This window comes from Anas platyrhynchos, chromosome 2 (genome assembly GCF_047663525.1).
Source record: "Anas platyrhynchos isolate ZD024472 breed Pekin duck chromosome 2, IASCAAS_PekinDuck_T2T, whole genome shotgun sequence".
Taxonomy (NCBI): Eukaryota; Metazoa; Chordata; class Aves; order Anseriformes; family Anatidae; genus Anas; species Anas platyrhynchos.
The window spans coordinates 142955269-142981909 of NC_092588.1; the positions used below are offsets into that span (position 1 = coordinate 142955269).

Genomic DNA, 26641 nt, shown 5'->3' on the forward strand with positions numbered 1-26641 from the left:
CGAAGGCATAAGGAAATGCTCCCTTCAAGGACAGTCCCACAGAAGAGCCCAGCTGTCCCAACAGCAGAGAGTTAATGCAGCCAGGAGTTATTTTACCAACTGAGAACTCAGCGGGGTAAGAAACCGCTAATAATGAGGAAGGCCAGGAAATGTATGTGGGATGTATCTCGAAGAATAACAGTGCGGGATTAATGCATTTTTTTCTCTGAGATGATTGTCCATGTACATTTCACTTACTGAAACTTTCCAGCAATAACTACCCATGAGTACATGCAGTCCACACAGTGGTGACTCAAGGATAACATTGGCTTTCCTTGTTTCACTGCATAACTTCAAGAAGGCAGAAAGCAAATCATTTGATCAGGTGAAAATGAAAGAGCATTTTTAGTAAGAAGCCTGGGTAAAGACTTAGTGTATTTTCTTTTTGAATACTTACAACGAAGGCATTTCCAGAAAAGATTAGATCTCCTCTTTTTACTGAAATAACAACCGTTTAAAGGTTGAACTTGATGGGCAGAAGGTGCAAACAGCAAAATGTGAAGGGGAATAAAAGTATGTTCAACCACGGGCGGCGAGGAGTGAAGACAGTGAGTTTTCACACAGAGCTGAGTATTTTAAGCAAGAAGTCGGTGGAGTAAGAAATAGAATTCCTAAATGAGCTCACTCTGTTCTACTGAACTGCAAGAAAGGGAGATATTTCAGTGGCTAAGACAAATGGGATGATTTGCCCTCAAAGAGTGTGCATCTCCACTGACCATAAAAGGAGCTTGGCTCGGTTACCAGTGGAGCTTCCTGTGGGCAGATAAGTTAAAAAATGAACATGCAGAACACGTCCTGCAAGCCAGCAACAAGGAATCTGGTATTAGACATTAGAGGGCTATGGATGGCCTACAGGTTGGAGGTACTTTTCCCCTTTCTGCTTTGTAGCTCAGCTGTTCTCATGGGAAGACTGCTGAGATCCCAGCTCTTCTGAAGACTGGTAACCATCTGCTTGACTTTCTAACTTACATTTGTGTGACGACTTTGTGTTTATTTGTTTTTGCACCAGCACTGGTCCTTCACCGTATTTTCAACAGCTATTTTACCCCCTTAGTTTTTACATCCAATTTCTGAGTTAGAATATTTTCCCTTGGGCTTCACTTTCCTAGGATAAACAAGTTAACTCCTTCAGTCGCTGCTTGCAAGTTACTAATTTCTCTTACCATCTTAGTGTCCCTTATTTGCTTGTGTTCCAGTGTGAACTTGTTTTTCTTAAATAGCCATGGCAGTATTTGTAAGGATATTTTACCAGGACCCTTTAAAATGACATTAATAGTCTTCACCTCTTTTGGAAGTTCCTCAGCTTCTGCATTCTAAGATTGCATTTGTTTTTCAGATCATGTTAGGGGTTGTCGTCTTCCTGAAGTTGAATAATACAACCAATTGTTTCTTTGATACTTTTATTTTCAGTCAGTGAGTTTGTAGCTTTCTTCAGGATTGAAGCATAATATCACAGTTCATTCTTATAAAATGTAAGTCCATTTGTAAAGAAAAGAATTTATCATATGCTGCCTCTACCTTTTGGTCCTGATAGCAAATTCAAGGTCTGTTTCACAGAGGATTGTAATCTTAGAAATAATTTCGGTCCTCCAAGTTCTGTAAAACCTGGGGTATTTGAATAGAGGGGAAAGTAAACTTAATGCCTTTCCTGAGGCAAAGGCAGGTATATAAATTGCAGATGATGTTCTGCAGTAAGCAGCTAGCCAGGCATTCTGTTCCTACTGTGCTAGCTAATTAGCGTGAGTAACCTCAGCCTGGCCCAGAAGGTATTTTTTGGAGAAGGCAGCAGAAGGTAAGGGGACAAAGCCCCTAATTTGATAAGAAGTCAGACCTCATTACTTTTGCCGCTCATGGAATAATTAGTTCCTTCTGCTAATATAATTTTATTCTCCTCTTTACATCGCAGTGCCACCTGAACATATTCTTTCTACCACAAGGAAGACTATGGCCAGTCCTCCAGCAAGACACAACATCCCTTCAATGCTGCATGGTGTCTAGAAGTTTAATTGGATTTTTAGCTTACCTGGTCTCTAAGAGCAACTTCATTCAACACGGACAGCATCCTACTGGCAGTTTTGCTTGGTGAACTCTTTCCCAGAGGTTCAAGTCAGATGAAAAGATTAGGGAGCCTAGGCAGAGCTTGTGGGTACAGGCCCTTCCAGGTGGAGTCCACACACAAGTATGGGTCTGCAGCCACTCAACCTAATGGCTGCCCTTGCTGGGTCCTGTGGGCAGCATTCTTCAGTGCCAAAACTCTTCACTCATTCCCCTATGCAATACGAACAATTTCTGCTCATAGTCTCTATACTCTGTAGTGTTTTGTAGGTTTTCAGACACAAGTTGGCTGTAGCAAGTCATTGCTGCTGCTAATTGGATTGGTAATTAAGCCCCAGGTTGTTCCCTTGGTTGTGTTTGGGCTTGTCTTCCTGGATGACAAGAAGTCATGCCTTCTTAAGTCAGCTGTCACTGAAAACCAAGCACTTAGGGACTCACTTATTTAGCTGGACTGAAGGATATTCTTATTTAATACCACTTTTTGCTTTTAGCAGACTTGATTTAACAGTGCTGTTATACCTCCCAGCACAAGAATATAAATGGTTATCTTAGAAAATTTTGTCTGACAGCTCAAGTTTCAAGTAATCGCATAAAGAAGTGTGGAAGCATTCTTGCAGTGACTCAAAACCAGTGCAAAACCTTCCAGGTAATAAAGTTGTAATTTGCTCTCAAAACCAGCATACTCAGGGGCTGAGTCCACCAAGAGATGGCATTTGCACTGTGTTTGGCTAGTGCTATAAACTAGTGGTAGCACGTTTATGTACTAAAGACTTTTTACTGTAAGTCATTTTTAATGTCAAAGACATTTTATAAAACAGTAGGGGAAATGTTTGCCTGAGCTTAGTCAAAGATGAGATCATTAGGTACTGGCACAAAGAAATGGGGAATATGAAGAATTTCTTAACATGGAGAGAAAGGCAGTCGGAAAATTTTTTACAATCTCAGAGTTGCAGCCAGAATGTGTAAGCATTTTTTCTTGTATATTTTTCCTCACATTATAGTGGAATAGGGTGTAGAGTATTGCTTTTAAAGTAGAACAGTAACACAAGTTGTAAAAAACAGTTCTTGAAGCTTACATAAAATCAAAAGGCCATTCAAGGTAAATAATATCATCTATTCCTTCTGTTAAGTGGCAGTTTAGCTATTCATAGGCAGTTTGTCAGACAAGTTGAAAATCAGGAGAAAATGAGATCATATTTGTTGGTTTCTGTTTATTGTTCATTAGCTTGCTTTTGTTGCAACTATTTACATATTTTTGGCATTCACAGAAGAAATAAAAGTCCCAGTGTTTTGGTGAAAAGAGCTCAGCTAGGGAAATAAAAAATCTAGTTATGCTGCATTTACTTCACTTTGTATGTGTTTAAATGCAATATTTAGGTGCTTAGAGTTGGTAATGAACATTTGTAATGCATGTTAAAATCTAATAATCCATTGTTCCATCTTTTTTTAATAGGGAGTTTCCTATTTTCATATTTTATGAACAGGCAGGGTTTCAACTCAAACAGAGCTTATATGAGAACACAGAAAGAAAGAGGATGCGATGAATCTGTTGATGTCTTCTTTAAGCATGTCTTTTTAAGGAAGACAATGTTCAAAACCTAATCCTTATAAAGCAAATGACTACTCGTTTTTCACTGAGTCTCTGATTTCCATGATGTGATCTACTTACCTCTTGTTTTCTTAGTAATTATGTGCTTCAAAAATGTCAAATGATGTGAACTGAGGTTTATTAAAGATTGGACACTGTGCAATATATATACTGTCTTGACTATCAAAATTAAAAAATAAAAATGTCCGTTTTTCAGTTGGGAGTCAGTGCAAGGAACAAAAAGGTATGCAGGTTTGTGCATGGGTGTCTGGCAAAGAGACAGTTCCTTCAGAAGTCTTCAAGGAAAATAAAGCAAGAAAATATTTTGGTTAATAAGTTATAGATTAATATCTGGATAGTTATTTTCCCAGCAATGACAATAACAGAGATTCTGCTGTTCTTTTGTAGAAATGGCTTCCAGATGCGAATCATGGTCTACAGTCCAAGATTGAATGTGATTTAATAAGTTTTTTATCAGTAAATTATATAATATGTTGGAATATGAACATTGTCACTGCACTGTGATTCCCTCTACTTTTAGATGGTTGTTTATTCTCTTCATTTGTTCATTTCTGGTTACTACTGCCTTTTGAATATTTGTGAGTATAATCTGGAAGAAAAAAATCAGTATCGTAATAAGCACATGGCTGTGACTATGTCATAATAAGGCTTGGAGTACCAGGTTAGAAGACTGTGATTTTTAAAGACAAAGCTCATTCATATGTTTTCTTTGTAGCATCAGAAGAAGATATAGTTCAGGTTATCATGGGCTTTAACATGGTGAGTTAGTAATACTTTACTGGGGAATAATTACATTCAAGGATTTTTCTTTCTAATCCCTACAATATCTAATTCCTACAATCCTTCTACATCTTCAACCTCAATCAACTCCCTCTTCAAGTAATATTTTGTCTTGAAATTTCTCCTTTTAAAATGTGTGAATAATAACACAGAAAAGGAAAGCTGTGAAGAAAGATATTCTGGAGCACAGTTACTTATTGTATGAATCACTTCATGACTTGCTTTAAAATGCTGATTTTACAGGAGTCACTCAAGAACTGACACCGTAAGCCATGTTAAGTGGTTCATGTAGGAGTACAGCCCAGTGTGCACAGATGAGATTAATGGCTGATTCTCTTTACATTTCTGATTGATGCTTCCCTGCATCAAAATTTAATATTTTGCTTGCATGTATTTTTCTGGGTAGAAGGAATGTCTATAATTTTGATGTTTATATAAAATGTTTTTTTTTTTGTTTGTTTTGTTTTCTAAAACTTGTTCATTTATTATAGAACTAGTTAATTATTCTGACTAAGCATGGCAATTCAGTTTTCATACAAGCTTCTGAGCTTTTTTAGAGCTTGTCCAGTAGCTGAATTACTTTTATGAATGGATTGGATTGTAAGTAAAAAGTTAATATGGCTTCTGTACAGTCATCAAAAAGATACAGAAATCTTTTAAGGCTTCAATATAAATCAGACACTCCAATTTCTATTATAAAAAATTAATGGAAGTTCAGCAGTGATATTTTTCTCCAAAACAGTAGATATTCCACCAAAAAATACTGAATATTTACCCAAAACAGTCTGTATCAGGAGTGGACAAACTGGTATCCCTACAAACTTCCCTTTGCACTTTAGAAAAGATTTTGAATTTCTGGTTAGTAAAACAGAACACGAGAAATAATTTTAAAATGTAGGGAAAAAAAAATGCCAGCTGCACTTATTCATTAATTTAGACTGTGGTGCTAGACATTTGAAATAACTCTATATTAGAAGTAAACTGCAGACCAGTTTGTCTCATACTGTGATCGAAGAGTGTTTCCTACTTTCAAACATAAACCTTTGCAAGTGCAAGCTACCGACATTCCCACACGCCTTTTGCTTTGCTTTGCTTTCCTAGTGGTTTTTAAAAATTGTCCCCGTTATTTAAGGAGGAAAAGGGAGAAAGAATTGAGTTGTTTGTTTTGGGGTGGGAGTGTGAATGGGAGACTGTTTTAAAATTAGAAGCATCAGTAGTCTCCATTTATGGTTTTCTTTTCCTAGAGGAAAAATGAGAGGTATTGGTGGAAAGTATTTGGGACTATAACTTGGCGATATTAATCAGGAAAGAGAGTTTGGCTGTTTTATGAAGAACGCTGTCTCACACTAGATGCTGGTACAAACAAGCGAAAGATATTACACTACACAGTTCTAATAAAAAAAAAAAAAAGAGAGAGAGAGAATTTAAAATCTTATTCAGGTATTCAGCTTGCAGTTATCTCTGTGATAGCCCCATTTCACTCTCCAGACAATCACCAATAGTAATTCTGGATAATTCCCTGCATACTTTTCTTGTGAAAGTAAGATTAAAAAAAAAATCCAAATCACTTTTCCCCCGTTATATAATGAGAAAGAAGGCCAAGAAAAGACATCACGGTGCTTTCTCTTCTTTGTAGGTCATTTTAAGGCAGAAATTCAAGCACCTTGGAGTAATCACGGGTTTTGAAGAGACTGCTTCTATCATTTATGGTGGTATGGTAATATTATATGGGAAAATGTGAAATTCTGAGAGGAGTAGGGACCAGAGTAAAGCCAAATCGCTACAGGGTTCGAGCAGCAATTGGCTGTAAAGTTAATATGGAGCAAGAGTTGGATGTTGCAAGGTTGAGCATTAATCCAGTGCCTGGTAGAAAAATAATTTATCTGAGTTTCTGCCTCATAGTGGTTGTACTATGCAAGCTATTGAACAAAACAAAATTAAAAAGCAACCCTCTGTGAAGTCCATAGATTATATTTCATGATACTGACATCTTCTGTCAATGTGAAGATGAAAAATACGTGCTGTATGGATGGGAATATCTCCCTTCCAAATCCATTTACAGTAGAAGTTCGAACCGGGGAGGAAATTTGTCTTTTTATCAAAATTATTTTTATTGAGAGAAGCAGAAGTGCGTGTTACATATACATGTCTTCTTGCATAGTGTACATTCTGATACAGTTAATTCAGCCAATTTTCTGGTATTATTCTCAAGATCTGTGCCATGGATATTAGAGTCCTCCATATGGGTACATTTATTCCTCTGATTTTTTCCATTTCTTCTTCTTGTAATAACTGTAGAAAATCAAGCATTTTAGTTGAAATGTAGAGTCATTAAGGTTGTTTTAGAGGATCTGAAGCCCTCTCGCGTTTTGTGTAGTCAGTTATTTTGTTGTAGAAAGAGTTGCATCTAGTTGTATCTTCATTTATTTTTTAGTTCAAGCAGAGATGGAAATTAAAACTATCTATTTTGCAAAACGGTCTATTCTTTTTACATCCAGTTTATGCATAAATGAATATTTCATTTTTTTTTACAGGAGGTGTGGGTTTCCAGCAAGCCTTCAACTCTGAATGTAAAATTTGGGGATGAAGCAGGCCACTTTTTCAAAATGCAAATACATGCGCTGTGTTTAGACTGGGAAGAACAGCACTGAATATTTTGCATGTAATTTTTCCTGGAATATCAAGCTAGCATCTACTGCTTTGGTATTGAAAACGTCGCTGATTATGATGCCAGGACTGTTTTATTGGGTGGTTGGAAATCACTTCTGAGTTGGAAGGGGATTCTGTCCCCACTGGAAAATCATACCTGGCAAGACTTTAGTATCCTCTCCCCTTGCCATTGGTGTCAGTAGATTTCTCAGGAAGAAAGATTTGGTCCATCAGCAATATGGTCAAGCAGCAGACAGTTAAACTTGATGTTACCACACTCTCAAAATATCTAGTACCCGTGACATTGTGAAACATAGGTTAGTTACATTAATGACATTTTTCTGCTGAGGTTTCAGTGTAAAAGGTGTGTGATTCATTGTGATTTCAGTAAAGTCCTCCACACTGGAAATGAGGATGGTCTTTCTATGAAGCGGTTGGAAGCAGTAAGGCTGAAGGTCTTGAAGGAACCTACTGCCCATTAGTAGTCAAGTAAGGAAATATAAGCATATTTAATCATATAAACACATTGCTGTAGTGATTCATTTATAATGGCATTTTATTCCCTCGATATTTTGGTTTGGTAGCACCGCTACATCTGAAGCAGTGACATTTAAGTGCTAAAAAAAGTTTGGTGCCATTAAATGAGGAAGCACAGAACCGAATTTGAGGACTCAAAGCTGCACATTTGTACGCCAGAAGCCCTTTGCATCTCCTACTGGATACGCTGTGCTGCACAGTGAGCGTGGTGTAGAAACTGATGCCAAAGCTAGCTCATGCACTGGAAGCAGGCTAGCCCATTTGTGCGATGCTTTGCCAAAGCTAATTTACTTTGCAAAGAAACAGGGTAAATGAGACAGGAGGCAGCACTAAGCGATGTGGTTAAACTGCTTCCAGTTACCCAAGCTGGCTCCTCTCGAACTGCTTTGGCCACCTCTCCACAGCTCTGCGTTGTGTAGCACAGCTATTCCCTGAGTAAAAGTGATGTGGGAGAAAAGGACTCCTGTAAAGAAGGACGGATGAATTGTACCCATCCTTTCTTCTCCCCCAAAGTATCTGTCTTCAGATACATGCAGAATGTACAACTAAGCCTGTCTCCAAATAACTACAGTATAACTGTCATTGCATTTGACCTCAGAAATGCGATTCTCTGAGTAAACACAGCAAATGGAGGCACCACAACTGATTATAATTAAATATAAGTGGCTAAGCACAGATCTGTGGTATAAATAGATGTGTTAGGGCTGACAGTGAAAGTCTGAGTTCAGCTTACATGCGAGCCTTTGCATTACTCATGTAAATCAATGTTCTCACTTACAAGAGAAACCTCATAATTTACCACTACCCATAAAGTATCCTCTCTGTAATCAATGGTGATTCCTATATGGAATTATTGTGCAGAGCAACCTTTCTTCCATCCATATCCTCAGCGTGATTGCTGTATGGTTTGGCAGCGCGACAGAGAAGTATCCAGTGAGCTCAGTAGTTTTCTGCGTGGAAGGACTTCACTGCCCTAATTTGGTACAAAACTTCCATTCAGCTTAAAGCAAGCAGAACTGCAATTAAATACTCCAAATGGTGGGGGACCAAGTGCAATCTTCAGGGGAAGAAAATGATTTCTATCCCCCTGTATTGAGACTTTACAATGAAATTCAACCTAATTTTGTTCTATGTGTAAGTAGAATGTGTTACCTGAAAGCGCTGTGTGCTGTCTGCCATGCTGATAAGAGTACAGGATGTTCTGGCTGTTTTTCCTTCTCTACTTTAGCTTATAATGAAATGCCACACTGGTTCTCAGCAGCCACCACGCAGCTGCATGTGCAGGACCTGAGCCAGAGGCAGGAACAGCCCGTGATGCCAAGAAGTGCATCCAGGGTGCACAGGCTGATGGGGACGCGGTGCAGACTTGTCTTTCCCTGGCATTAAAAGATGCTGGAGCTGGAAGTTGAGAGAAACTGAAGCACTGGCACTCAGGAGGCTGACAGGACCAGGACAGCGGATTTTACAGTCAGTCAAGCAGAGGCTTTCTGAATTGCTTTTGTGGATTTGGATCGCCTGAACTCCACTTTCGGTTCCTTACGTGCATCCTGAGCGTGTGGCTCTGCGTTCCAAGGAAAATATAGGCTACATCTCAAATAAACAAAATGAAGAAATAAATAACGCTTTTTTTCCATTTTAGTATGCGATCTGAAGTCCTAAAAGAAAAAAAAATCATGCAGTTTTCTAGTCACCTAAGGAACTGATGCCTCTGGATGAACTGAGCACACCTCTTGCAGTTACATAAAACAGACACTTCCAAATGCAATGTTTTATTAAGGTGTGATTAACTAAGGGGGATAGAAGAGTTTTCTGAAAAAATATGGTAAACTAATAAATGGCACATTTATTCTAAAAAATTGTAATTCTCCTTGGCATTTGATTACAGCATGTGAGATCAAGGAGTTACTGACAAAGTATGTGTAAGCTGACAAAGCTATTTATGCTACAAAAACCTGCAGTTACACACTTCCCTGTTCCTGTTCTGGCTTTGTATGAAACCTGCTTTTCTTTTTTTTTTGCTTTCCCCTCTTAAGGATAGCTCTGTATATCAATCCTATACATATTTTTTCATATAATTTGTGATTTTATAAGATAACACCACATCATTATATAAGCCATCATGTTTTGTTTGGAGAATAAACAGATGGGTAACTCTTTACTTCAAAGGGTACTTTCAGTAAAGTGTCTTCATGTATCTTTCTCAACTTCTACCAAGAAAGCAGTGTAGTATTCTTAGTGTTGTCTTTTTGCTGTACAATGTTAAGACTATGGGGAAAAAAAAAACACAGAGGCTACTGAATCCTTGGTGATTGCTTTGCATATAGTCAGTAAAAATGTAATGTACTCACAATATTACTTTTTTGATGATCTTTAGTGACTGGGCTGTGATATGAGATCTCCATTTAAAAGGTTAAAAAAGCACGAGGGATCGTGGACAGACAACATTACTAATCCTCAGATCTGCAGACGTATCCTCAACTCAGCATGGTTCACAAACACCGTGTCTGTATTCAGCTTCAAATTCGCTGTTCTTCTTTTAGGTGCAAGGAAGGAGGCATTTAGGAAGGACAGGACCCTACCAGCTGTTCTCCAGCCACATGCATTAAACTGGTGAAGATTTATCTTTGCAATCTTTGCCTTGGCTTTCCTTGAGTGCCTGGTTGTGATGTGCAGTGCCTGGATCCCCGGCACCCATGGCAGGGCAGCGCTTGCAGCCACGCACAGCTCCTGCTCCTCCCGCCTGCACTTGCAAGTGCTCAGCACTCCTACAAATACCAAGCACCAAGAAAACCACAATTAACAACCACATGTGAGATGTGACTAATATCACACAGGAAATCTGTGGCAAAGGCAGGGATACGATTTGGTTCCCCGGGGCTGCGCTCATGCCTTAATCATGAAAACATCTTCTCCTCTCTAGAGCTGGCTGCCGCAACGCTACGCACGTCCCGAGGGCTGCAGCAAACAAAGTGCTGTTTCCACAAATCTTGCGCTTTTACTACACAGTGATTCATCCTCCAGAGCAGGTCTTTTCAACATGCTGAATAGCACAGGCAACCTACGGAAAGCAGCTCACTCTCAAAGAATAGCTCGCGCCTCCCTCTCCCTCTCCACTCTCGTAGCCCACCTGAGTCCCCCTCCCTTTCTCCGCCACTTCCACCACCACGAGGGTTTGGTGCACAGGGGGCAGGATCCCTGTGATGATTCCTGCGCCTCATGGGGCCCCGCTGGCAGCAGCAGGACCAGGACTGGGGCTTGCCCAGATGCTCCACAGGGATGGACGACTCCATGGGCCAGTCCTGCACAGGTGTTCATTGGCTTGAAACAATATTGGCAATGCCAAGAATAATTCATCCACCACTCAGCTCCTCAAACCGAGCAGGAAGAAGCACAGTGCACAGATCTAAATGGCAAGTAGTGGCAGCAATTAGTGAACAAACGAGCTTTGCTCGCGTGATGAACTTTTCCTGGAACGAACTCGTTTTTGGGTGAAAGCTGATTATGCACAAAGTGTTGTCAAAGGCGTGTAGCCGAGCAACCGCACCACTCCTTTTGTCACTAATCCCTGTCATTTTTAGGAACAAAAGATGCTGCTTCTAACTGTAATAAGTACAAATTTATCTGTTGGAAATGGGATCTGCAGTGTTCTTTCGTTACACTTAGAAGCTATTTAAAAGCAAAACAGGTCTCACCCAACCAAAAGTAGCGCCGCGCGCTTACACTAAATATATTCATTTTCACTCTGAAATTACTCTAAAGAGCAAAGAATTGCTCCGTGTGGGAAATCAGCGGAGAAATGCAAGAAAGTCTTCCAAGGAGGTTGGCTGTTGTGCACAACAGGAGCTCCACACGGCCGTGCCGTGACCAAGAGCACAGCCAGCACCACACGATTTATTGGTTATCTGCGCCACGGCGAAACCCCAGCACTTCATCTGCTGTGTTCCTTCCATCTTAGCATGAGCAGTAGCAGACAGGCAGACAGTTTGGTTTCAGCCTGGGAGCTAGACGAAATACCTCTGACATAGCCGTGGACTGTTCCAGTCTGACTTCTAAGCGCTCAGTAGTAAAGTCGTCGGGAACCGAGCACTGAAACGGGAGAAAAGCAAATGGAAAGAGCCCCCGCTGTGTGTGCAGACTGCTGGTGAGAGGGAAAGCGCTCCGGGCTGCTCGTGGAAGCTTGTCGTGTAAGGTCAGGGAGCGACAGACGGCTCCGGCGTGAAGCTGGGGCTCGCACCGAGGCGGAAAAACTGCAAACAGTTTGAAACATGCATTTAACTCAAAATGAATGTGACTAAAACAAATGATACCGATCGTTTATAAATGTAATCTGAAAGCACCGTGGCTCCTGGCTGCCATTCAGATGATGTCTGGCAGCACGCTGTGTATCATCCACAAAGTCTCTTCCAGAATCCCCAGCACCCTGGCTTCAGGGAACGCTCTAAATCTCCCTAAATTCTGATGATTCTGATGTCATTTTCTAAGCTTAAAGTGTTCTTTCGAGTGACATCAATCATGACTCAACCTGGCCTCTCCTGCCACAGATGACAAAAGCTCCTATTTTTAAACTTTCAGACAAATACAGCCTGGATAACTTTTTTTTTGGCCAAACGTACGTCAGTTCAAATCTCACTATGCCGAGCATACTCTGTTCTTTTGGGATACTTGTCAGCTGGCCTATTTATATCGGATTTATAAGAAATGAGTTTTTTTTTTCTAGAAGTAAAATAACAGGCTTGGAGAACAGAGCTTCCACCTTGCGTTATTAATAGAATTCCTGATAATCTGTGGCTATATTGTCAGAGCACAGAGACTAATTGCACAGAGCCAACAATTCACTCAGCATGGTGGTTAAAATGGATAAATGGATAGAAATGATTTGTATTAGTGCCTGCAGTCTCTTGTAAATGTCAAATAGTTTCTTGACATTCTAAAACCCAGGCTGTGCAGCAAAAGTGGGAGAGTAGCATTTCGTATTAATTTAAAAATGCATAAAACTGATTATCCTCTTCTAGCACTCAGTATTTCACTGCTACAAGAAGACCCTAGACGCTGCTGAGAGCTGGCAGGATCGCTGGATGCTTTCAACTCATCATTTCTCTCATTTTTCTTTCAGCAGAGCAGTGAATGTTTTACTTTAGATAAACAAGTAAAAATTTACTTCTTGTGTAACAAGGTATTTACAGAGGTTCCCCACGACCAGTTCTCCCACTTGGAGAAAACTGTAAATATTCATAGGCTAGGCTCTATTTTCCATGCCTGGCAGTCTTGCCATTCCTATGAACCAGGTATTCCTTTTGTGTAAATCCCAATGCCGTGCATGTATCTTCACGTATTTCAGTCCTGTCACTTCAGCTTTTTACTGTTCGCTTTAATCAGCCAGCAGGGTTTGAAAAACACCTGGATATATTCTCATCTGCTACTCTTTAAAGCGTTTACAAAATGTTCTAGTATAAAGGATTTATGATATTTCCTTGGTTCACCCCTTTTGTGTACTTACCATACATCTGTTAGGCTCTATTTTTGACTCCGCTGTAGTAAAATGATGCACAGGTGTCACTGAACTGACAAAACTGTTAATATTTTTCCAAAGCAGATTAGTACAACTGACATGTTTCTCGTTGTTCTCGTTAATACCCACATTTATTCCAAAAGATTTGTGAAATGAAATCATCAAAAAGGCTACCAGCTGTACAAGTCTTCTGAAACCTCTGTCTGTGTCTGCCTTACACATTACAAAAACATGCAGAAAGGCTTACAGATAGTTTAAAAAAAAAAAAAAAAAAGAATAAGAGCAGGAATATCCAGGTGGCTTTTTAAATGTGGAACACAATAAAACAGAGTTTGGAAAGTATTGCACAGAAATGTATTAAGGAAAAAAACAAGATATGCGATTTACAGGTTGAAGTACATGGTGCTCTGCCTTTGCCTGAGCAGACAGCAGCCCAGCAGAGCTCGCTTCGTGTGGGTTCACCAACAAGAGCCCGACAGCGCCGAGCTGGCACCTCACAGGCATGCAGGGCAACACTCGGAAATCTTTTAAGGTTTAAGGTTAATTAATGTTAATTGCTTTGAAACACCATGTTAGAGAATTCAGCACTAATTGCTAGGAGATCAGGATGGAGCTGCCTCCGTTTTGGGAGCATCAGGGAGGTTACTTGGGAGAGGAGTGATCGGGATCACACCGCAGGTGTACAAGAAATACAGCACAGGATGAACAGCTGAGCAGCAAAGGGCATGTCAGCCTATTTAATGAAATCCTACAACTTACAGTATGCAATTTAGGTACAGAATCAATAGATTTATCAGCATACATATTTGCTGTCATGTGCTTGTCAGGACTTAGATGCATTTGAATTGAAATTCACTCCCAGATTGTAATCTTAGGTATTAACCCAAAGGTAATACCCAAACAGCTTCACGCATTTGGTTACTCGCACAACCATTAATCATCTCTGCTGCCTGCATCTTATCGCAACGCCAGACCCTGAGCCCAGAGAAGTCCTCCACTTCTTTCCCAGGTCAGAGCTGCCAACCGCGGTGCGAGCAGTTGTCGAAGGCACAGGGACCACCCATGAAACGAGGCACTAAAGCTCAACACTAAAAGCCAGCAAGACCTGGCAGTACATGACAGGATCTTCTTAGCAAAGACCATTCCCAATTTCCCTGGCACAGAAAGACCAGAGGTAAAACCCTGGTGCTGTTAAAATCAAAATGAAGCTTTCCTCCTAACTTCAATAGCGCCGCACTTTTATCCGCTGCCATCTCAGCGGTGTCGCACTTAACTGCAAAAACAATCCCGTGTTTTTAAGCGGTGCAGATGAAAGTCATCTGAGGCTACAGGACGAGTTCCTACTATCGCTCGCTTTGAGGCTGCAGTGGTGTCAGGTATCTGCTGGTATTTCGTCCTTGCCCCGTGCCCGTAACACAGAAAGCAGCAGCCGTAAGATGCGAGCACTGAACCAATCCAGACTTAAGCACTTTCCAATAGCGCAAAATGAGGCAATTTACCAGGAAGAGAGGGAGTTGTGTTAGCATGAAAAAACAATGCTAAGTTATCCACAAGATGCTGCGAGAGAAGGAAGACTCATCAGTCCCGAACACTGGAACCAGGAGGACCCATAAGGATTTTACATGACAGAGGTGAAGCCAAGCCAAGCAACCACTGCTCTAACCGGGGCTGTGCACAGCAGCACAGTTGCCTCCCTGTGCGTAGTGGAACAGGTCGCAGGTTTAGAGAGAATCTGGCCTCGTGTTTTCCACTGAAGGTCTGTGTGACAGGCGAGCTACCGCAGCTGGGAGCAGCCCAGGAGTTGCTGCAGAAAATCTGCCCACGAGTGTCTCATGGGGGGCTTAAATGTGGCTGCAAGGCCAGTTAGCAGACATGAGGTGTGTAACTGGTCACGTCTGCTGGTGGGAGCAGCTAATCCTGGCCACCAGCAGCCCTCTGGGACAAAGCAGGCGAGCAGGAGATGTGTGCAGACCACCACACTGGGAAGGTGCAGCCTCTGCCCCTGTGGATTTGAGAACAGCCCAGTGGAAGTGCTTTACCTGGCATGGAGGCAAGGTAACTGCTCCCTGCTAAACATCTGGGTGAGGGGCACTGAGACTGCTCCTTCCTGGGGTTAAGAAGGAGTGAACGACACCTTACCACTTAAATCACCTCCCCGTGCTGCTCATCGAGCTGGGGTGTGCGGCAGGCCCGCAGACTTGGCAGCAGTTTGGAGCCCCAGCTTCTCTCCTGCTCCCGGCCAGCCTCTCCTCTCTGCTCTGTGTTTGCCCTCTTTAAACTTTTGGCCCTTGACACGGGGAAGTGTTTGGAGAAGCCTGGCTGGGAGGAAAGGAAACGAGATTAAACAGAATAGGTCACTTGAGAGCGGTTGCAGAAATGTCTTTGTTTTCTTGGTCTGGTAGCTTTGGGAGGTAGGAGCTTCACATTGTTTGTGGTTACATTTGTGTAAAGAATAAAGGCTTTAATTACTTTTTAATTACTCTTGCTTTCAAGCAGGCTGTAGAGAAGCCAGCAGAAGAACTGAGGAATTCGCAACCAGATTGCCTGAAAATCAGAAGTGTCAAATAAACTCCTGAAAATTACAAATGAAACAATGAAGCATTTTCCACTTTTACTAAGTTATTTTCCACTCTGATCACAAATGATATCCCAAGTTTCAGACACTGCCTTACCTGGCCGTGGCACCTCCTGCTCCTTGGGGAAGGTTCCCTGCAGCCCCCTGTGCTGCCAGAGCATCTCCCCAGCCCGTGCGGCGGGCGGACAGCATTTTCGGGAGAGGGAGGTACGCATGGAGTTGGATGTTTGAAGGGAAAACAGAACCTGATACCGCAGTTCCCACAGGATGCCACCGCAGCGACTATTTTCTGTAAAACAAAACCAGCGGAGCAGTGTTTTACGCCACAGCATCACATAAAAGGCAGGAGAGTTGGCCCGGTGATACTCCTACACAGACAGATCCCTGCCTCTCCTGACAGGTTCACGTTTCTTTATCTGGCAAGCATAAAATTATAGTCTATGTACAAAGCAGCCTTTTTATTTAGAGAACAATTAAGCTAATCCCGGCAAGATTTCATGTTGAACTAGGTTTGTAGCGAACAAGTTTGTCGTCTGCATTCAATCAAGCTCTTTTGCCTTTCACAAAATAGGGGAGAGCAGCAGAGCTGAACTGTGGAAATCTAGGCTGTCTGAATGGTGTGCAAGTCCTGTGTGAGTAAAACTACAGACCTGTTTGCTAAAACCTCAGTATTTTACCAGGTAGACTTCTTTCTTTAACCCTTCATTAATCTTCCAATTAAGCAAGAAGCATTTTTTTTTGTAAGCCTGCTTTTTTCATTAAAATGACGTGTTGTACACAACAGCGCTCGATGAGTACACACATATGAATATGTATGCACACATGCACGGTAAAATGGAATTGGTATTGGCATAAAGGTAACATTCGCTGCACTCATTACAAGACACAGACTCTTGGCCTTCAAAGTCTCACCTCTTCAAACGCCTGGTTAGGGTCTGTGCGTTTCGGTTCGCTCTGAGTTTGGGCTGGATCCAGCTGTGGCCAGCGATGATCTGAATTCAATGAAGTCACAAGAAGATAATAATTCAGCTTCAGTTCTGGCTTTTGACAAAACAATGGTTCAAATCAATCTTTGGTTTTGGTTCTACTTCCTGCTTAACAGCTGTGTAAAGAAAAACATCTGGAGCACTACCCCGGTAGGGCCAATAACCGAGGCTGCGTGTTCATGCTATCCAGATAGCACCGATAATAACAGGACGTCCAGGCCAGCCCTCAGCTGCAACAAACGCGAACAAACCCAAAATGTTATGCTCTACTCCCTGTAGCAGCCAGGGCTGCAAATGGGACTTCATCTACGTCTTCTACAGCAAGGAAAACAGGACAGGAGCTGCCATGGCTCCGAAGGAAGGCCGCTCAGCGCAGCCCACAGGAGCACAGCTGAACTCTCTCCCCCAGGCAAGGCCGCCTCATGGCTGTGAAAACCAACCTTTTGCTAGCCCCTGACCATGCCCAGGCTCTACCCAGCACAGGGTGGACTACATTTTATCTCCACGTTCGTACAGTGCCTAACACAGCCCAGTCTTGATTTGGGATTCAGCCTCCAGAGGCTGGATCGAAGTAGGTTTAATGGGGAAGCATAACCCACACACAAAACGCAAAACAAGAGTAATTTATGAAGGGGTCGAGACAGTCTATGGAGTGGTCCCAACCCCTGCTTCCATCTGTGCAATTTCCACACCATAAATGTGGAAATTTCTGATCATGAAACACGGTGACTACTCCTAGTACTTGAAGCCTAGCCCAATTCAGGGAACCAGCATTTCTTAAGAACAGGCTGGTAATATGTATCTAGGAAAGGTGCGGGATCGTGAAATGTTCAGAGGTCATACACCCAACAAACACAACTCCACCAAGCTGTCAGTTACTTAAACAAGGACCCCCGTAGCCAGCCCTGGCTGCATGAAATTAGAACTACTCCTGGCCTGTTTTATCACGCACTGCTCTTACGTATCAGGCAGGCCACAAGGGCCTCTCTCAGAGCTTTTGTATTTTCATGGCACAAAACGCTGTTCATCTGCTCCCCACCTGGATCACATGCTCTTCACCTCTGGGTTTCAGAAACACACTGCCTCCTGTGTCCATTGGGAGACAAGTAAAATATGTCCTTTGATGAAAACGTCAAATTGTTGGTGTCTCACGACTCTTCCAGATGAGACAATTATCTCTTTTTCCCCTCTGAGATTATTAAACTAAATCTGTACAAGGCCAAGAGGAAAAACAGGATGCAGTTGCCAGTGGAGTTTGGTAAGCTTTTGTTAAAATTGTGATGTTTGTACTCTTTTCCCATACAAGTTAACAAAATCAGAAGAAAATAGAGCAACAGCTCTGCCAACACCGCCAGGACCAGCAGTGCTCCCTACATTTCAACTCTCAAAATTAATTTTGGCTCCACTTACCAATGAAGATCTACTGGAGCTTATTTCTATTTACCAGAGAGGGAAAAGAAACCACAGCACATTAGCAGCCAACTTGCTAGCTTCCTTGTTCAGTGACTGATAAAAATAGAGACGTGTTTCCAGGATAGTAGCCTCACTTGTAATGTTCTCAGTCCCTCTCTCTACCATACCCACAGACTTGCTGCCTTTAAAACATGTACCGAATCCCTCAAAACTGTGCTTCCCTAAGTCTGAACATGATACTATAGGAAGCTTGTAACATCTCTGTTAAACCACAAATCTAAATTTCACATGAGGAAAATTAAAGCATGCCTTCTGGCTTTTTAGCATACTCAAATCCTGAATATCAATACGACTAGTCAACAGAAAAAATTTTTACAAAAGAAATTGTGACCTAATTTCTCTATTTATTTCTTATCAATAAATTTTCAAATACTGCTTGTGCCATTCCCCTTTTGGGAATCCCGAATATAGTTGTCTCCATTTATATACTGAAAAGTGTAACGGGCAGGTTTGTGACACCAAATCTTTAAAAATGTGTTTAAATGGACATACGTGTACCACGACTACAGCTGCAAACCAAAGGATTGATAACCACGATTCACCCTCTTCGTTAAAGTGCTGGATATCAGCTACACAAAATGCTTCAGTATTTTATTATAGAGATGTAAAATCATTCCACGCTCTCTTCCAAACATCCAACTTGTATTTCAGACAAAGATACCAAGGGGGAAAAAGTATCCAGCTGTCTAGAACTCCAAATTCTCTCATTTGTACTGTCATTTAACATAAGACAAGATTTAAGACCAGACTTTAACCGTTTCCAAATGTTTTTTGTGTATGCTTCTGCCGAAACCTTTAACCATTATCAAGCACTAGAAATCTTAAACAACAAATACACACGTTGTGTTCCTTTTATTTTGTTTTCAGACACTTTTCTGTCGAATGCTTGGCATCACACGTTAATCATGGTAATATATGATAAATACTTAATGACTTTCAAAGCACCTTGGGTAAATTGCAAGTGCAAATGATTTTAAACACTGATACACAGAAAACTTATTCCTGTGGGGAAATGTCTGTAGACACTGCAGTAGCAAAAAAAAACCACTCAAATTATAAGTTTAATTGTAAATTTCTGAAGAAAATATTCACCCTTTGAAACAATCTTACAAAAAATAAGTACTAGCTTTACTGAGGAAAAAAATCTGCATGCACAGGAGAAACCTGAACCTAAATACATGTGGGAAATGCAGAATACGGCACTGAAACAAAACAGAAGGGGTTTAAAAATGTTCTCTCTAATCCTAGTATGTGTTAGGCTTTTTTTTTTTCCTGGAAAAGATGTAACAAAGTGCAAAAAGTAGTTGAAGTATTACCTTCTTTAAGTGTTAGGAAAGAACACAGCCTCCCGTGTGACTTGCCAGTGGACCAGGAGCACATGTGGCCGATGACACACTCCGGGTCGGGAACTTGGCCGTCGATCCAAGCACTTTGCAAGCACAGACGAGTTAGTGTCTCAGCTTGACCTTCTGCCTTCAGCATCCATCTCGGAAAGAAAATGGTTTACTTGGGGGTGGGCTGCAGGAAAGGGTGACCATATGTTCTGAAGCAGAATCCACCAACAAACATGAAAAATTGAGAATTTCACTCTTTGCCGCTCTAAGTTTATTTTTCCACATAAAAATAATCAGAATTTTACAGTTAATAGAGAGACTTATGAAATAACTTACTTCTGGGCATTTTTTCTTTTAAAATCAATATATTTTAAAGTCTCTACTTTATGGTGCTATTTACAATAAAGAGAAACAAAAAACACTTTCAGTGATAGCAATAATTTATTGTTTTGCATAAGAAGGTAAGATCAGAATCCAGGTAAGACACCAACCAATGACCTGATGGCAAATTCAAGTATCGAGCTTGGTACAATAATAAAAAATACTAGCATTTGTTTGACTATGGCAAACAGCTAAAACACAATAAAAACATCTGGACTTGACTGTCAAAACATACAGATCTCTAAAAACCCACACAGCACATCTTGAATATGTGGAATATTGAAAACATGTTTAGTCATCTTCGTTCCCAAGTTTTAGGAGTCCAAAGGAGCACACAGCCCTCCCCATAGGTGCCTCAGAACAATTCAGTACACAGGCTCAGCGTCCATCACGATAACCAGGTTCCTGTGCTGTCAAAACTGTTGGACAAAGACATTTTTTGCCACGAGCTTGTATCATCCCTGCCAGCCTTATAGTGGCTTCTATTTTCTTTCTTTTTTATTTATTTTTTTAAAGCAAACACTGTGATAATGTTGATTTTCAAGAGCAATCTAGTAATTTAAGTAAAACTACCTCTCGGTCTGTGCACATTCAAGACTCTGTGCACATTTTGCTCTGCTGGATTTATGTTTTTGTGATTCCCTTCCTTTTGCAGGTGTTACAATTCAGGACTTAGCTTCTGGCCTGGAGACGGGGCAGGCAGCCATCCATCTAGGAAATGCCTGCCAGGACTGTGCTGGGGATCAGAGTCGGTGTCTCTGTAAATGCAACAAAGCACGGTGCTGCTCACTGCTGCCCAGCACAGCAAGCATGTTGGAGAAGGTCCTCCTAGACCACACTGACCCAGGAATGGGAATTAAAATCTTTTCAAAAGGACATGAAAAGCATGCAGTAGAGCCAGCACTGTTTTAAACAGGGACTTTGGAGAATATTCTATCATCTATTTCTTAAAGAGAAAAGCAGGTCCCTTTGGGGAGAGTTATTTTATACTGATGTTCTGACACACCGTGGGTTAGAAGCAGCGTTAAGAGTGTTTCATTAAGGACTAAAGCTCCTCTGGCTGGAAATGGCCAGATCCTGAGAGCTGCAGAGTGCCCGCTCAGTTTTCACTGGCTGCAAGAGGTGGTGAGGGCACTCGGCACCTTGCAGGCAAAGGCAAACAGCCTGAATTACAGATCCCCTGAAAAACAGTTTGATTTTCAATAATTTAAAAAAAAAAGAAAAAGAGAGAGAGCATTTTCCCAACCCACAGAATCTGCCTGCAATTAATTTAATCAACAAATCTCAATTTGTATTACAAAAAGGTTTAAGTCCACCTGAAAAATGGTGAAATTTGACAGAAGTTACATTACAGCCATTCAAACAGAGCATTTATCCATACTGAGATTCAGTACATCTGTAACTCTTGCATAAACATTTCCAGACTCCTAGGGATTTTGCTGTTGTTGCTTGCATTTCATTTGTTTTATACAACTCTAAGTCAAATGCAATGACCCACACATTAAATACGCATTTAGAAGAAAACTGCAGAACCCGATGGCTTGATCAGCACATGAACTGAAATAAAATATTTACATGGAATGTTGAGCTCAATTTACAGAGACGGTGTTTCAAATTACAGTCGTGGTAATCTGTTTAATAAATGATCACATTGACAAGAAATTTAAAAACTTAACATCCCTTTTCAACCCTTTCATAAATATATAAGTTTTCACTAAATTCTTTACTCTTTAAACAAGACATCTATATTCTCTTTACAGATTAACATGAAATAACTGTTTCCTGTTTGAATGCCACAGATGTGATGATCTGAATTGAGCAAGTTCCTATACACATTCTGTACTTACAAGACATATTCACAACACAACACATGGGTGTTACTTGGTCTTTACAGATGTATTCATTTTCTGCATATCAGTAGTAAATAAAGAAAAATACCAAATTATCTATATTAAAAATACATAATCTATGATACATTAGCTTTCGCTGCCACATCGAATTTAAAATGAGGTTTCCAACTGTATCTGACCACTGACAAAGATATTTTTTATAATGAAGTTTACAGAATTAATTTATTTTTGGATGGAGACAAAATGTCTGTTACACTACTGAAAAAAGAATCACTACATACTGAAAAATAGGAAGAGTTAACTTATTGCAACTGCTTTCCAGATCTTCAAGGTTTCCTTACTAATAGTTTGAAAATTTCTGAAGGGAATCTGTTCTAAAGAATGCTAAAAATGCTTGTAATCAATTTAAAGAAAAAAATAAAAAATCTTTGTTGCTATTCATACATACTGCTTTGCCACTGATTTTACAGATGACTAATCCCAAAGATTTTGAAGTTATATACATAGTAACTCACATTTTTCCCTATTTAAATAAATATTCCTGTGAGTTTTGTTGTGCCACAAAGCATGCATGAAAATATTTTCAATCCATGCATGCTCACAGCAGAGTTTTTCACAATTAAGCCACTGAATATCTTTTTTTCATGACTACACAAGTGCAAAGGAATATGAAAATCACTCTGTACATATAAGACAAGGTTCACATCTAAAAAAGTAAAAACACTTATCTTTTTATGGTAGGATGTCTTCCTCATAAAACTGTTGGTCACTTTTGCCTGCCTCAGTTCTCTCAAGCACTTAACGGATAGTAACTTCCAAGTGCTGATGTGCTTTTTATGAGAGCAGTTATGCTTAAAACCGTCAAAGTGCTGATCTCCAGTAGTAATTACTATCTTCTGCAAACTCTCCATTAAAAAAGCTTACCTTGGAAATGGACATAAGAATGACAGAGAGGTGTTTGGCAGTTTTGTTACACCAGTATTAGCTCACTTTACTGAGTGTAGTAAGACTTCGGTTCGACCTGTCTGTACTGTCCCAAAATTATCAACAGGAAGATTGAAGACACGGAAAAACAAGACCAGTGCCAAGTATGTGAAGAGTGCACCTGCTGCTCAGGTAGAGTTAGAAAGCCCTCCTACCAAGAAAATGGCCCTTAAGTATTGCCTAACCATGCACCAGATTCAGACTTGGTCGACGTCAGACGCCTCGTGTATGTGAAACGTTACGAATGCAGCCAGCTGACAGGAACCCAGAAGGTCTCAGTCTCCAATCTGTCAAAAGTTGTTTTGAGCTCGCTGTAGGCTGTAGCAAGGTCATCGTTGACTATCACCTTATCAAAGAGGTGGCCATACTGGCTCTCCATCACCTGGGCAGACTTGATCATTTCTTGAAAATCTTCCTCCTAATAAGATCAGTGCAAGGATCAGTCAGTCCACAGAAACATTACATAAACTAATTCTGTGGTAAATGTGAAGCTACTTGTTTATTTCTTATCTCATCAGGAAATGGAAACTTTTTTATTTTTAAAGAAATGTAGAAACGACCATTCCAAATCATCTCAGAGAACATTCTGACAAGTAGCGTTTGTTCTACAGGCAATCCTTTCATCTCTGCCCTTGCAGTAACACAGTTGGTCACTGCATGGTAATTAGAGAGAACATTTTCTGTTAGCAACACCAGTGGAAAATGTTTCTAGCTGTTTACTTTGATGATACATTTAAAATTTCATTACTTACGTCTTGGCTTGCTATCAACAAGCAATTTGTTACAGTGCAGCCTTTGCTCTTCTAAGAGCTTGGCAGGAGCTGTCTTCCTATGCCTTGTTAGACCTGGTTCAGTGGATTCCTGCTCATGTTTGGGGAGGGAACAAATCCTTGGAATTTAATTGATTACACACAATGAGATAATAAAACTGTCCTAACTAAACAATATCCTGAAGTTTTCTCTTAAGAATGAACTCCTCTTATATTTTATATATGACATGAAGTATTGTTGTAGTGCATTATTTCCAAACTATTTCAAAAGCATATTCTACAAAGACAGTCATACATAGACTTATATAGATATATGGAGAGATACTGTATCTGCTCTATCTAAAATATCTATCTTTGTGACTCTATCTGTGACTTAGCTTGAAAACCAATCTAAAAATTCCTAAATAACATCTTATGTTTGAGTGAGGGAAAATGATACACCCCTTAAATGCAGAAAACAAAGTCTAACAATGATTGACTTTGGTCTTGTCTCAATTAAAATATTTTTATATTGTATTTTAAGGAAGTAAGTAAGTTACTATTGGGTAACATGACTGATTTTTCCTTTCTTTCTTTTCTGATTGTTGACTAAAGGCAGCATTTATTACTTTTACTTCCTTGGATTTTTTTCATTCTTTCTTATAATATTTATTTCCCTTTAACATTTTTTATGTCTGCCCAAAATATGTTATTTTTATTAAAGCCGCATTTATTTTTTCAATTGATGCTTTATATTTGAGGTTTCCTCTAAATTAGACTCAGAGCTACACTTGATAAAACAAGGAAATTCCTATACTTAAATAGAAACATCTAAGCCCACATGCAAATTTTTTAAGGAGATCCACAGCATCATTTGTCATAAAAATATACTTGCATTTTGAGGGTTCTTCAATTACATAAACTCAAATAGAGCATGATGGAAATGTAAATACCCATGAGCACAGCAAACAATGAGAACATCACAGCAAGTTTAGGGTGACAGAGACTGGGAAATAATATGTATGGTAAACACCACCAACAAACACTTAACAAGTTCTCATGCTTTACCATGCCTAAATAAACTTACTGTAAAGGGTTTTGCAGTTCCCCTATCATCTTTACTTGAAATAATCTTGGCATTTTTTCTGGTCTCTCTCAAACGGTCAAGCGGTGGAGGCTTTATAAATATAACAAACGGTTTAAACTCATATGTCCGTAAGTGTTTCACTGTCTGGGAAGAGGAAAAATTTAAATTAATTAGTTTATTTCTCAAAATGGAATTCACTGTAGCAAAAGAAAATCTCCACTAACCAAAATAAATCCATAAAGCACTTGTAGGCTATCTTCAGAAAGGCTATCTAGAAGCCAGCTTTCTGTCCCCTTCATGTTGTCAGGGTCCACAAGACCCTGGTGAAGGGCATCCCAGAAGGGCTCACAAGCCTGAGTCCACTGGAGAATTTAGTATTTCACTGAAAAATCAGGCATGCTAGACATGCAACAGTCTGGCCAAGCAATCTGGCAGCACCAGCCTCAGAAGCCCCTGCCCAGCTCCCCTGGTGCAGATTTGCCTTGCCCAGATGCTCTTCTGCTGGCACAGCTCTCTTGCTGCTGCTCTACAGCAAAGCCCCGCATCTGAAAGTGCACTGGGAACTGCTCACAACCTGCTGGGGTTCAGAAGCCACAGGCTGGCCACCCTTGGAGATGAAACACTTTGCCTACTTTTAAGCAAAGCAGTCCAGCTCCTGAAAGTGCTGTAGTCATTAGTAGAAAAAAAAAATCCCAGTGGAGCTGTTCAGCTGAGTTGAAAGACAAGGAAGGTTAGCATGAGAACAAATGGTTTAGACAGGAATGGTCTTAACAATTATCCAGCCAACAACACACTGAACGTGTTCCTTGACTTGTGCCTGCCCTGCATGGAAACCCTTTGCACAGACATACTGCTAAACACGGAAGAGAGTTGCTGGATTGGTGACAGCTCAAAGCTTTTCAGAAATTTAAGTTTTGGAGAGAACCTCTAACATGAAACAGCAGAAATTTGAATGAAAATATGGGAGCATTTTGTAATCACATCTTTGGTATTGTGATGTGAGCTTTCAATTCAGTTAATTACTGAGCTGAATACTTGCAAAATATATTGAAGTTTCCTTCCTCTTCTCCTTTCAGCAAGCCTTGCTGCAATAAAGTTACCCAGCAAGCCCACTCAATAGTAACTCAGCAAGGAATAAAATACACTTTTTTAGAAACAGGTTCCTGGAATGCTAATATGCAACACGGGGAACTACAGGATTCCAGAAGTGCTTACTTACATGAGGCTGCACATCCAACAAACAGACTTTGTTTTTAGCTAGGACTGATCGAACAGAGTCTAAACTTGTACCGTAGTAGTTGTTCTTATATTCACCGTACTCGATGAACCTGTGGCAGAAGGTGAAAGCAACTAGAATCATTTCCATTTTCTCCAGCAAAAACTTATCAGTTTGGCTTATAAGATCTAATTCAGAAGCAAAAATATTTTACTTTACACTTGAGTTTTACCATGTTTTATAAAGGAAATGCTGTCGAGTACTTCAGCATGTCAATTTTAAGAAATCTTCTACTTTACCACGTTCAAATCAGTAACACCTGCTTGTATTACAGTTAAAGAGAAAAAAGTACTGTAGTCCAACAGCCCACTAATGTTTTCCATCACCTCTTTTTCTGAACTAATGCAATGCAATAAAACAGTGGATAAGCTAAACAATAGAAACTACTGAAATTTCATTGCACACTACAGAATATCCAAATTCTGTCCCAGTAGAGGAGGAGGAGCTACAACAGTGCTAATGGAACCGAGGCGGCTGGGTCTGTGCTATAAAAGTAAAGCACAAGTTGCCAAAAAAGCAAAGCACAGTTTGAAGTTTCAATAAAACCCACAGCTTTGTGTCTAATACACTTTTGCCCTCTGAAACACTGGGGCAAAATTTCCAGCTACAACATTTTACAGGCTGCTTGAGAGCATGATGCTACCATTGTCTTCATTTGAGTTTAAATTCTGGAGGGTTTACAGGCAGGGGCTTCACTGTAGGTCTCTAAATTCAAAAGCACAGGAAGTGCCTGTCCTGAAAAAGAGCGGAACTACACAAACATTGATT

General features: G+C 40.4%; 1 protein-coding gene and 1 long non-coding RNA gene across 11 annotated transcripts in view; one reads left to right on the forward strand and one right to left on the reverse strand.

Moving 5' to 3' along the window:
* Positions 1-130: 130 nt before the first annotated feature.
* On the forward strand, positions 131-10517 carry LOC110351568 (uncharacterized). 4 transcript variants are annotated; one of them, XR_002399173.4, is made up of 4 exons: positions 140-979; positions 1946-4462; positions 6120-6195; positions 7018-10517. It is a non-coding gene; the product is annotated as an uncharacterized lncRNA (long non-coding RNA). The 4 variants fall into 4 exon arrangements; XR_011807061.1 differs by having other exon boundaries at positions 131-979; positions 1946-7621; positions 8898-10517; XR_011807060.1 differs by having other exon boundaries at positions 133-979; positions 1946-6195.
* A 9451-nt stretch (positions 10518-19968) lies between these two features.
* MPP7 (MAGUK p55 scaffold protein 7) overlaps positions 19969-26641 on the reverse strand; it is a 149320-nt gene continuing 142647 nt past the window's right edge. For all 7 annotated transcript variants that reach the window (XM_027450580.3, XM_027450578.3, XM_027450579.3 and 4 more), the window contains 3 exons: positions 25817-25925; positions 24598-24741; positions 19969-23179 (listed from right to left, as the gene is read on the reverse strand). In XM_027450580.3, coding sequence (XP_027306381.1) covers positions 23000-23179; positions 24598-24741; positions 25817-25925 — 433 coding nt within the window. In that variant the 3' untranslated portion in view covers positions 19969-22999. The remainder of the gene's footprint in view (positions 23180-24597; positions 24742-25816; positions 25926-26641) is intronic.